The sequence below is a fragment of the Amyelois transitella genome, chromosome 14 (genome assembly GCF_032362555.1).
Source record: "Amyelois transitella isolate CPQ chromosome 14, ilAmyTran1.1, whole genome shotgun sequence".
Taxonomy (NCBI): domain Eukaryota; kingdom Metazoa; phylum Arthropoda; class Insecta; order Lepidoptera; family Pyralidae; genus Amyelois; species Amyelois transitella.
In genome coordinates this window covers 243,211-255,626 of record NC_083517.1, presented here as the reverse complement: position 1 = coordinate 255,626, position 12,416 = coordinate 243,211, and the positions used below count along the sequence as shown (strand labels likewise).

Genomic DNA, 12,416 nt, shown 5'->3' with positions numbered 1-12,416 from the left:
ATAAAGTCATGAGAAGAGTTATAAATGCGGATGTAGCTAATAAAGTATGTCTTTATGTGGTGTAATATAAAAAAAACTAGGACCACTCAATCTCTTTCCCATGGATGTCGTAAAAGGCGACCAAGGGCTTATAAACTTGGGATTTTTCTTTTAGGCGATGCACTAGCAACATGTCACTATTTGAATCTCAATTCTATCATTAAGTCTAACAGCTGAACGTGGCCTGTCAGTCTTTCAAGACTGCTGGCCCGCAAGGGATATAGACGTAATAATATAATTTAAGTATGCAGGGATAGCCTCCGCCTATCTCTCCGGGAAAATGTACAAGAATATTTAATGAAATTCCGTGTCTTACAGCAAGGCAAAATGGCCATAGCTCAGTGACACTTCTTGCACTATTGTGCAAAAACACAGTAATCAGCTATCGCCGTCAATAACTGGAGATATATTGATAATTTCAAAAACTTTTTTAACAAATGTGTTATCTATTTATAAAATAACACCATAAAAATTATTAAATGAATTATCAATGAAATATCAAACGTTAGCAGAGATAGTGGTAAGTGAAAACATGTAGTCTCTGTCTACCCCGCAGGGAAAAAGGCGTGATTATATATATGTATGTGTGTATGTAATATCACCATCATTATAATGGCGATTCCTTTAGATAAAGAGTTTTGACAATTTCCAATCTATACCTCAATTCTATCATAAAGCCAAATAGCTGAACGTGGCCATTCAGTCTTTTCAAGACTGTTGGCTCTGTCTACCCCGGAAGGGATATAGACGTGACATTATGTCTATGTCTTAGCCTGTAACAAATTCCTAACTGGTTAGCGTTTGAATAACTCTGAATGTACATTTTAACAATTTTAGAAACACGCCCACTCCTTTAATTATGATACAAGCTGTCATTTGCGTAAATCACATATAATATATCTAACTTTTATACGATGAGCGAAAATTCTAAAGTTTCCTATATATGACGTACAAGATTCGCTAATTGTCGTTATTAGCAACTTCAAAACACTGCTGTGATAAACATTTGCGTCCTTGGTGACGGCAAAAATATGACATGTAATTTGGTCATCTTGTTGATTAACAGATGGAATTTATTGATAACTAGCTGTGCCCGTGACTTCGTCCGCGTGGAATAGATATTTTGGGCATCATTGAAGCTCTCAAGGATGAATAATTTACCCCGTTTTTTTTCACATTTGCCATTATTTCTTCGCTCTTAATAGTTGCAGCGTAATGTTATATAGCCTAAAGCCTTCCTCGATAAATGATCTATTCAACACAAAAAGAATTTTTCAATTCGATCCAGTAGTTCTTGAGATTAGCGCGTTCAAACAAACAAACTTTTCAGTTTTATAATATTAGTGTAGAATAAATTTGATTGTCAATAACATTAACATTCTCACGACTTACCAATTTCAAATTAAAAAAAAATGTATTCATTAGTATTTATTTATTTAAACTTCATTGAACAAGATACAAATGTATAGCACAATTGGCGGACTTAATGCTAGAAGCATTATCTACCAGTCAACCATTGGGTCTTACAGAGAACTTAATGTGGGGTCAAACTAAATAAATATATTTATACCTACACAAAATATAAAATAAAATAATTATAACAAACATAGGTGCTTATAGTAGGGATATTTCAAACATCACTTAATAATTATCATGTCTTTTGGTTACACAACATTGGTTGATGTTGATTAGTGCCGCTTCCAAGGTGGTAACAAACTGCACTGCAGCATTTTATTCAAGAACGTCAACTTCACATATTGTTTACAGTGTAGCGACGCGAAACGTCTACCGTTTATAAAATTTAATACATACATACACATAAAATCACGCGATTCTCCCGGAGGGATAGGCAGAGACAACATCTTTTCACATACCATGTTCTCTGTATACTTCTTTCTTCTCTTTTTTTTATAAAAATTAATACAGATTTCAATATTTCAAATTGAGTTGCGATTGAAAAGGCGAAATATTTCCGATATTAATCCCGGCGGATTGGACCGGTAGCAGGTAATCCCCACCCTGTGACAGCTCTCACAGTTAAGCCTCACATTTTAGGCAACTGGGGTATTCGTAAAGGCAGTCCAGGCAGTCTACTGGCATATACATTTTGATGCAATGGTGAATCCTGCATATATATGTTCTAGTACCAAATGTTTTTACATATCAAAAAAATCAAAAATCAAAATATATTTATTTCTTTAACTAAATGGTACATAATTTCACTGTGGTTGTGGCCTCCTATTAAGTGAAATACACCTGTATCAGGAGGACATATAAACCTACATGAATGTTATCATTAGTACTTGTTGTATATCGTTAAACTAAAAATTTTTATAAGAAATAAAAATAATAATAACTGCCCTACAAATAAGTGTGTATTATTTTCTGACACGAAATATTTTTATTTTTTTTATTATGTTCGGTTTGTTTGTTTGTAATATCTTCATGGTACACTAGAGGCCGCCCGCGACTTCGTCCGCGTTGAATCATTCCCACGGGACTCCGGGGTAAAATGTAGCCTATATGTTATTCTATGTCTTCAACTACATACCAAATTTCATCGTAATCGGTTCAGTAATTTTTGCGTGTAACAAACATCCATTCTGACATACAAACTTTTGCATTTATAATATTAGTAGGATACATACTCGTACAAATCGGTAAACTATTCTTGTTATGAAAAATAAATTGAATTTCATGTCACAAATGAAGTGTGCGATTCTCTCATACTACATCATATCTTTCGTTCATTTTTATTTTTTTTTCTTTCAATCTTGACACTTATTTGAACAAATACCTAACACGAAAAATAGGTATCTTATAAAGTATCCAAACTTTCTAAGGCTTTAAAAGAAGTAACAGCAAAAACTGTATTGGGCCGTCGACAATACAAAAAATTAAAAAGGCCCACTTTAATATAAAAACGGCGGAGTTCCCTTTGTGTCTGCGAGGAGAGCTCAAAGAAACTTGCGAAAGTTGAGGAAAGGCTTCGTGTTTCGTACACAGAACATTTTCTCTGAAGTGATGCATTAAAAAGTCCTCCTTGTTTTGTTTGTCCGTGCGTTTTTAGTGGTTTGTAGTCAACAGCGACTCTTCTCCAACTCTCTCCTAGCACTCAAACGAATGTTATGCACGTTCATTTCAGTGCTAACCGATGCTCTAACACAAACATACATACACATGGTCACGTCTATATCCCTTGCGGGGTAGCAGAGCCAACAGTCTTGAAAAAGACTGAATGGCCACGTTTAGCTGTATGGCTTTATGATGGAATTGAGATTCAAATAGTGACAGGTTGCTAGGCCATCGACTAAAAAAGAATCCCAAGTTTGTAAGCCTATCCCTTAATCGCCTTTTGCGACATCCATGGGAAAGAGATGGAGTGGTCCTATTCTTTTTTGTATTGGTGCCGGGGAACCACACGGCACTCGGAAAACATACTGTGACGTCATTAAGTGATACCTTGTATCCAATTTTGAAAATAAATCTATTCTTTTCTATTCATTGTGAGGAAACCTACACATGCAGGCATCTGGATCATAAAATTATTTCAATCTTTGTTATATAAAATTCTTCCGTTACTGCCTGACTGATTTTCAGCGCACAGGTCTAACCTGCCTGGGTTTAGAAATTTTAACTAAACTAACTGCCTGCATGTGACTTTGCCTAATTTTCAAGAAAAATACTTACTTGTATTGCCTACTGCTGAAGGTAATTTAATAGTGTACTCCTCTCATGATTCGTCGCTAACCGGAACGTTGGTAAAGCCAGGCGTGGTGGTGGGATGGTGAAGGTTATCTCCCTTAATAGCTGCAGATAATAAAAAAAATTGTGTGCACAAAGTTAATTATCCAAGGACAACCATGGCACTTTTTTTCTGGAATTTCCTACTACATACTTTTAGTCACGTCTATATCCCTTGCGGGGTAGAAAGAGCCAACAGTCTCGACTGACAGGCCACGTTTAGCTGTATGGATATATGATGGAATTGAGATTCAAATAGTTACAGGTTGCTAGCCCTACAAGAGGAATCCCAAGTTCATAAACCTATCCCTTAGGCGCCTTTTACGACATCTATGGGAAAGATACGCAGACTATACTTGATCTATGGTTTTGTTCTAAAGCGTCGGAAACCACACGGCACTCTTCCTACTAGAACGGGAACAACAGGAATTTTAGTTTAACGCTGGCAAAGCTGCGAACAAAATCTAGTTCTCCTGATACAATTTTATCTTCATGTTCATTTGACACTATTGCCATCTGTTAATAAAGTGTTGACTTAAACGACAACGCAAAGCAACTCAACAAGGACATTGGCTAGCATGCGGGTTTTGTTGTCTCACTTATCCGCTAGATGGCAGAAAATATAATTTTGTACTCGAAGTTCGTAACCTACAGTCAGATAGCTTACACTAACATAGAATTAAGTAACTAAGTCCAAATATAAAATATTTGCGAGCTATATCTATAGCTCTAATCTTTATATTATGATAACAAGTATAAGTCTTAGTTTTCATCCGCCGTATTTTTTGTATTCGTACCGACTTTGATTTGAGAAATAAATTAATGAAAAATAACAGGTAGGTGATACCGATAATTTGCAACTAATTGAAATTGTAAAAAGTAAGAAAACATGTTTATCGTACCTCCCAAACATAGTGATGTATTGAATAAATTAGTATGTTAACTTATGCGTCACGCCCAAAATGAATTAACAATTTTTAACGATTTTAGATTTTTACAAACGATAAAACGAAAATATTATAGTTTTTGAAGAATTTTCTATTGTATGACGTTGCAATGAGCCCACAAAAATACTTGATTGTTTGTTTGTTTGTTTGAACGCGCTTATCTCAGGAACTACTGGTTTGAACTGAAAAATTATTTGTTGAATAGGTAGACCATTTATCGAAGGAGTCTTTAGGCTATATAACATCACGCTGCAACTACAAGGAGCCAAGAAATAATGGAATATGTGAAAACAACGGGGAAAATAATCCATGAGGACTTCAATGATGCCCAAAATAACTATTCCACGCGGACGAAGTTGCGAGCACAGCTAGTACCTATTACATACTTAGATACCTTAGTTTACCATCATAGAGGTCTTAAAACAATATTAATTATTTAATAACATGATAGAATACACGTAATAAAATACGTTACGTGAATTTTTAGTTTTAATTTTGACATCCTATACGTTATATGTATATTCCTTCAAAGTACGATGGGAAAGTCCATTTAAAAAAGTCAAAATTATTGAAAAATAACTATGCCAGGGTGAATAAATAAAATTTGGAATAACTTTTATTAAGACATCATATTTATAAACGCAATAATTAAGGTAGCTGCCATACAAATAAAGTTCATGACGCGAACAAGTTACTAATATGACGTATAATAATATGACGTCACACTTGAATAGCGTTTTGTAAGGGGCGTTTTGGACTAGTCCAAATAATATCTTATGTTACTTCGTATATCTCAGGTATATATATATACCGTTAGTTTACCAATGTTTTAGTTGTTGTGAAACAAAATTAACACCAAACCAAAAAAAATTGTCATAATGCCTATTCGCGCCGCGTGGATTCTTATACTTCTTGTTTTTGTTGGATAATTAGGATAATTTTGATCCTCGGTTTTTTGCTAATCTATTGGAAAGAGAATCAGATAATGAGTGCACTATTTTAATGTGCAACGCCATTTATCAGGCACCTTGTATATTTAAACTAGCTATCCCGGTAAACGTTGTTTTGTCGTATAAATATTTTTTTTTCATTTCTAGTTTTAAAAAAAAGTTAAGAATGGACTACCCTTATCACTCAGGGGTATGAAAATACATGTTGGCCGCTTCTGAGACCTACTCAATATGCTCACAAAATTTCATGAGAATCGGTCAGTTTCAGAAGAGTACGAGAACGAACGTCCACATTCTATTCTAAGTTTAATTGATATTGTGAAGTTGACGTTGTTGAAGAAAATGCTGCAGTGCAGTTTGTTACCGCTTCTTCTGCACTGACGCCTTGGAAGCGGCAGTAAACTTAGTTTTATGTAATTTATTTGATGTCAACCAATGTTGTTAAACCATACGTTTTGACAATTATGAAGCGATATGAAGTATTTATTCTATTAGATAATAATGAATAAAAATTTTGAATTTTGAACGAACATTGTGACACGAGAATTTTGTATATAAGACAAGATAATTTTATATACATATAAGATAATAATTAATATTATATTGGTAGGTACTTCTACGCATGGCAGGTATGAGTATGACCCCGACGCTTGTCTCCTGCTTGCTCGAGGCAGTAGGTACCGTGAACCATCATGACATAATATACGAAAATAAATAATTAAATTAGGTACTTTTACAGCGACCATACAATTTATAAATAAATTATTTTGCGGTGTTTGTTATTATTCAAGCATCATAAACTTTTAAATATTTTTTATAGAAAGTGGAATACATAAATCAAAAAGCACGAAAAAAAAAGTTATATATTGTCTAAATCCGTCTAATCAATGAAAGACATAAATCTGACGAAAAATGGATAAAAAAAGGTAGGTAAATAACCGTTCAAATTAATGGAGAGAAATATCCTACAAAAAGTCGCAAATAACATAAAAACTAATTTTTATTCAATCAAAATTTCGAAATAAAAATTAACAAAATTTGATATTTCATAACCATCTTTCTCAATGACGCGGCTTCACTTTTGGTTATATGTAATTTGTGTGAAAAAATTTATTTGCACTTGCACACCCTTATTTGCACTTGTTGTGACAGTCGTAAAAGGCGACAAAGGGTTAGGCTTCATAAACTTGGGATTCTTGGGATTCGCCTAAAAAATGGCGATAGGCTAGCAACCTGTCACTATTTGAATCTCATTTCTATCATAGTCTATTAGCTGAACGGCCTATCAGTCTATTAAGGTGATACATCATAGATTTTGGGTCATTTTCACTTGATTTTTTCTCATAAAATATAACTTGCATCGTTTCAATATTTTAGGATATGAAAGTAAATATATTCAATTATATTTGTGGAAGATGAAAACACGATTGGAACAAAAATCCTCGATCAAAATAATTCAAGAACACAAGTCTAGATTTCGATAATTTATCTCAAACTATAAGGATTTAAAATATGAATTTTGTACCAAATTGAAGATCATTAAAAAATAATAACTTCTGGAAGATAAAATTTCGATTGGATGTTTTGTTTAGACGTTATTAATCTAAATAGATGAAAACAGGAATTAAAATTGTTGCGACAATAGTACTGGACAGTAGAGTGCCGACACTTTATCTCTGTCTCATTCCTACACGACCGGACGGGATAAAGCGCTCTCCTTTGTAAGCGTGCCTCACTCCGCGGATCACATTCTCCGACGCAGTACCTGTGCCAGTCGCTCCGAGCGTCGTTGAAAAATATTCTGCGAAGTATTTTATTTCCCACATTCATTTTGTTTGAATTTATTTTTGTACATAATTGTGTTATATCATAGTGTTTAAGTTTTTTATAGATAGTTTAGGTTAGTTTTTAATACAGTTTTTTTGTTTCGTTTAGTGTAAATAGGTGTATAATTTTACGTCATGTTAGCATGTAAAAAAAAGAAAAAGCTTGAAAGAGCTTCCCATATGAGACAATTTAGATGGTGAGTACTAATTACACTTACTAATAGATAGACATATAGATGCCTACTGAGATTTTTTTCCGCATTCACTGAAAGTGAAAGATATTTCATTTGATACCGGCTTGTGGCGGGGCGGCAGTAGGTAGGTAGATAGATAAAATAACAAACAACAGTGGCGGGCGCCGCCGCTCCGCCGCCGTCGGTTATACCTACTATCACTAGGTGTTGCCCTGGTCTTTGCCTACGGAAACTATATATATTTTTCTATAGGTACTTACTGCTAGGTAACTGTATTATTCAGGGTACGTGCAAGACGTCGCAGGGTTTTCATTTGGCCCGATTACAGTTATTATCCTATTATTTGATTGTTATTAATTTTTAGGAAAAATAAATTGTCTCCGATATCGCCGTTGACAATGTCCGAACAGAGAAGTGCGGATGGTGTGGAGTCGACAGTTGATATAATGGACTTAGATAGTCATGGGATTATTCCGACGCCGACATCAACGAAAACCCAAGATAGTAAACGGTATGGTACCTACTTATAATATTATTTTATTGATATAAAACCTTTTTTCAAAATCGTGAAATTATAACAAAATTTGAAAGTCGGTGCTAGGTTAAAAAAATACCTTCAAATAATTAAACTTCACAACTTGGTACTGGTTTTTAGGTTTTTGTAGGCTTCTCAAGGGTGAGTCCGACTTGCACTTGGTTGATTTATTATTATGTCGGTTATAGTCAAATCCATACTAATATTACAAATGCGAAAGTTTGTCTGTCTGTTACCTCTTCACGGCTAAACCGCTGGACCGATTTTGATGAAATTTGGTATGGAAACAGTTAGATACCAGAGGTCAAACATAGGCTTACTTCTTTTTTTTTAATTCAACCCCCTAAAGAGTTGAAATGGATAGTGAAAGTTACTATGAAAAAAAGTCGCGAGTGAAGCTGCGGGGCAACAGCTCGTGAAAAATAAATGTAACATTTACTTATAAAGATAACGAGTCGTAAATCCATACTTGCATACTAATATTACAAATGCGAAAGTCTGTCTGTCTGTCTGTTCCTCTTCATGGCTAAACTGCTGGACCGATTTTGATGAAATTTGGTATAAAATAGTTGGGCACTTGGGTTCAAATATTGGCTACTTTTTTAGGGTTCCGTACCTCAAAAGGAAAAAACGGAACCTTTATAGGATCACTCGGTCTGTCTGTCCGTCTGTCTGCCTATCAAACATGTTTTTCTCAGTAACGCGTAGGGGTACAAAGTTAAAAATTCATAATATATACTCGGGATTATAATATCTTTCGGCAAAAAAATAATCAAAAATGTTGGTAAACGCAATCAAAAAATATTACCATTTATGTCACAATTTTAGTGATTTCACAGGGGAATCAAAACTTGTGGGATGCTTCCCGTTGACCTACAATCCTGAAATTTGGCACAAAGTGAGAACATATGATGCAGATAAAGGATCCCAAATTTGCGAATTTCTTATTATAACAGGATAAAAAAATCATTACAAACTTATATTTCATACAAAACTCATGCACATATAAGTTTGTAAACTTTTAAAGGTTGTTGGCATCCTAAATATGACTGTTTATGTCAAACTTGTGTTACCGAGGGTTCCGTACACACGTACGGAACCCTCGGCGCGTGAGTCTGACTCGCACTTGACCGGTATTTTTTTTTGATAAATCAATCCTTTAGGGAGCAAAGTTATTACAATGGGCAATGGGTGCTGACGCTCTAACTTATATCCGTCCCGCGTCTTGCTCGTATCCCTCCGATACCTTGTTTTTTGAATTGAATATAGAAGTATGAAGCAGAATTAAATTTATCATTTTAGATCAGTACTGACGAAGAAAGCGCCGCGTAAACGGAAACATATTGAAAGTCTTGGAAAAAGTATTGAAAATCATGGAGAAATATTAAATTTAAATTTAGAAAACAATGCTTCGAATGAAAATGTAAGTAATAGTTTCTAACTTACTTCTAGCGATTTTAGAGTACTTACTTATAGTTTGATTACACGAATGTTTGTATTATATTACAGATTAAACCAGAAATTAATGGACATAGGATTATAGACATACAGCACTTCTATAACGAGCTGAAGAATATAGCAAATCATTCCTCATTATTCCAATGTGGACTTAATACAATCCAATTAATAACAGAAAAATGTTCTGGATTGGAATCAGAATTTCTTTTGTCATGCTCTATGTGTAATGAACAATTTAAAATAACAAATTCGCTGCAGAATATAAATAAAAATGTAGTTGCAGGCACTATAGCAGCAGGTTGCGGCCATGCCCAACTTAATCAAATTTGTGCCTCCGTAGATTTGCCCTCTATTAGCCAATCTGTATATAAAAGTGCGCATGATGCAATATGTGAAGATTGGGAAACCACAGCTTGGGAAGAAATGAAGAAGGCAGGGGAAAAGGAAAGGGCTGCGGCAATATCGGAAGGAAATGTAGACAAAAATGGTAATGCCGTGATAGATGTCATTTTAGATGGTTGCTGGAGCAAGCGATCCTATAAATCCAATTATTCGGCACTATCTGGAGCTGCAACAATTATAGGCAGACGATTTGGTCAAGTTCTTTTTATGAGCGTTAAAAATAAATATTGTTGCATTTGTGCCAGAGCCGAGAAAAAAAATGAAACTGTCGGAGAACACCAATGCTTCAAAAACTTTTCTGGACCATCGACGGCTATGGAATCTGCTATGATTGTGGAAGGTTTCAAACAGTCAGTTTCCATGCACAGACTTATATATGCAAGATTCATAGCGGACGGAGATAGTAGTGTTTACTCTAAAATTTTAGAAGCACGTCCCTATTCAGATGTGACAGTTGAAAAAATTAATTGTAAAAATCATATTTTAAGAAATTTTTGTAATAAAATGTCATCTTTAAAATCCGAAACAAAATATAATTCATCGGAGAGGAAATTATTAACAATTACTAAAATTTTGTCGGCAAGACATTATATTTGTAAATGCATAGAATATTATAAAAATATTAATGAAAATAAATCTGAAAGTATAAAAAACTTGAATAAAGATATTATATGTTCAATTAATCATGCGTTTGAAAATCATAATTTGTGTAATAAAGAAATTTGTAAGAAGGTTACAAAGGACGATTTCCAACATTTTTTTAATACCAATCTATGGCATAAAATGCGATTTATAACTAGCAACGTTGCTAACCACGCAAGAAGTTTAATTGAAAACGTAGACAGCAATATAGTTGAAAGATTTAATGGCATTATTGCAAAATTTGTCGGGGGTAAAAGAGTGAATTATTCATTAAGACGCTCTTATCAAGGTAGATGTGCAGGTGCTGTAATATCATTTAACACCGGAAAAATACTTACTACCGTAAGTAAAAATGTAGATAATAAAAGTCCGTCATTAAGGTGTAAAATATATGAAAACATGAAAGAAAAAAAAAGACAATACAATGCACGAATTCAAAGAAAAAAAAACAGAAATATCGTATCAAAAAAAATTAATTTTGATTATGGCATAAATGTTGATAAGCCTGATTTGGATAGTGAAAGTTTTGAGCTAGCAAAAGCAAATTTCCTTGAAAATTTAAAGAAGACAGCTAGCCAACGTGAAGAAATCCAACAACGGACGATACTGCAGAGTGATTGTGGGGAATGGCTGGAACTCCGGCGAAATTTATTGACCGCTTCAAATTTCGGACGAGTCTACAAAAGGAGAGTCAGTAACAGCTGCGCTAATATGGTTAAAAACATGCTTTATAAAAATGATATTAGCCACGTAAAGTCTATCGAATACGGTAGAAAAAATGAAAAAAATGCTTTGGAGGACGTCTCAAAACAACTGGGCGTGGAAATACAACCATGTGGGCTTTTTATAGATGCTACATATCCATATTTAGGTGCAACTCCTGATGGAATCATAGGTGTAGATACATTGGTAGAAGTCAAATGCCCCATTGTAGCATCTAAAATTGGTGTTGATGAAGCAATAAAACAGGGAAAAATTCATTTTTGGCGTTTAGACAAAAAAAGTGGTGAAATATATGTCAATAAAAAATCTGATTGGTACATACAAGCTCAAGGACAAATACAAATTTGTAACAAATTAAAATGCGTACTAGGTGTTTGGTACGGAGAGGGGAAGGTAAAAATTGAAATAATTGATAGAGACGATACATTTTGGGAAAATGTTAAGCCCAAACTTATACATTTTTATATTAATTGTTTGTTACCCGAATTGGTAGATCCTCGAGTGACAAGAAATCGACCCATTAGAGAGCCTCCCGAATACAATAATATTAGAACACACAATGAAAAAGAAAACGAAGAGTTGGAAGAGACCAGTGAGTTTATAGAAAGTGTTTTAGATGTAAATGATTATTGAAAAGGTTGATGTCAAGGCCAGAGAAATTAAGCTCCTGTAAGCCCCTTAAATTCGGGTAAATAAAGCAATAATGTACATTTGTGAAGTGTTTTTCATTATATACCCTCGATAAACTAACAGTGCCAAATATAGTAGTACATTTTAATAAATTTTAGGGGCATTTACAGGGCAATTGATCAATTCAATTGTATATGAATCCGTGACTAGGGCATACCCCGAGGGTTATATAAGTTGTATGGGGAAAAAATAATTAATATTTTGCAAAAAAAATTTGCTGTTCCATTCATTTCGCATATCGCAGTCCTCGACTTTGTATGGAACAG

The 12,416-nt window shown here is 34.2% G+C and overlaps 1 protein-coding gene across 1 annotated transcript; it reads left to right on the top strand.

Annotated features, from left to right (window-relative positions):
• Positions 1-7,361: 7,361 nt before the first annotated feature.
• LOC132902488 (uncharacterized) lies at positions 7,362-12,093 on the top strand. The gene is made up of 5 exons (XM_060947723.1): positions 7,362-7,703; positions 8,065-8,211; positions 9,538-9,658; positions 9,745-10,690; positions 11,954-12,093. Exons 1-5 carry the CDS (start codon positions 7,642-7,644, stop codon positions 12,091-12,093), a joined length of 1,416 nt encoding a protein of 471 aa, XP_060803706.1. The 5' UTR covers positions 7,362-7,641.
• Positions 12,094-12,416: the final 323 nt, after the last annotated feature.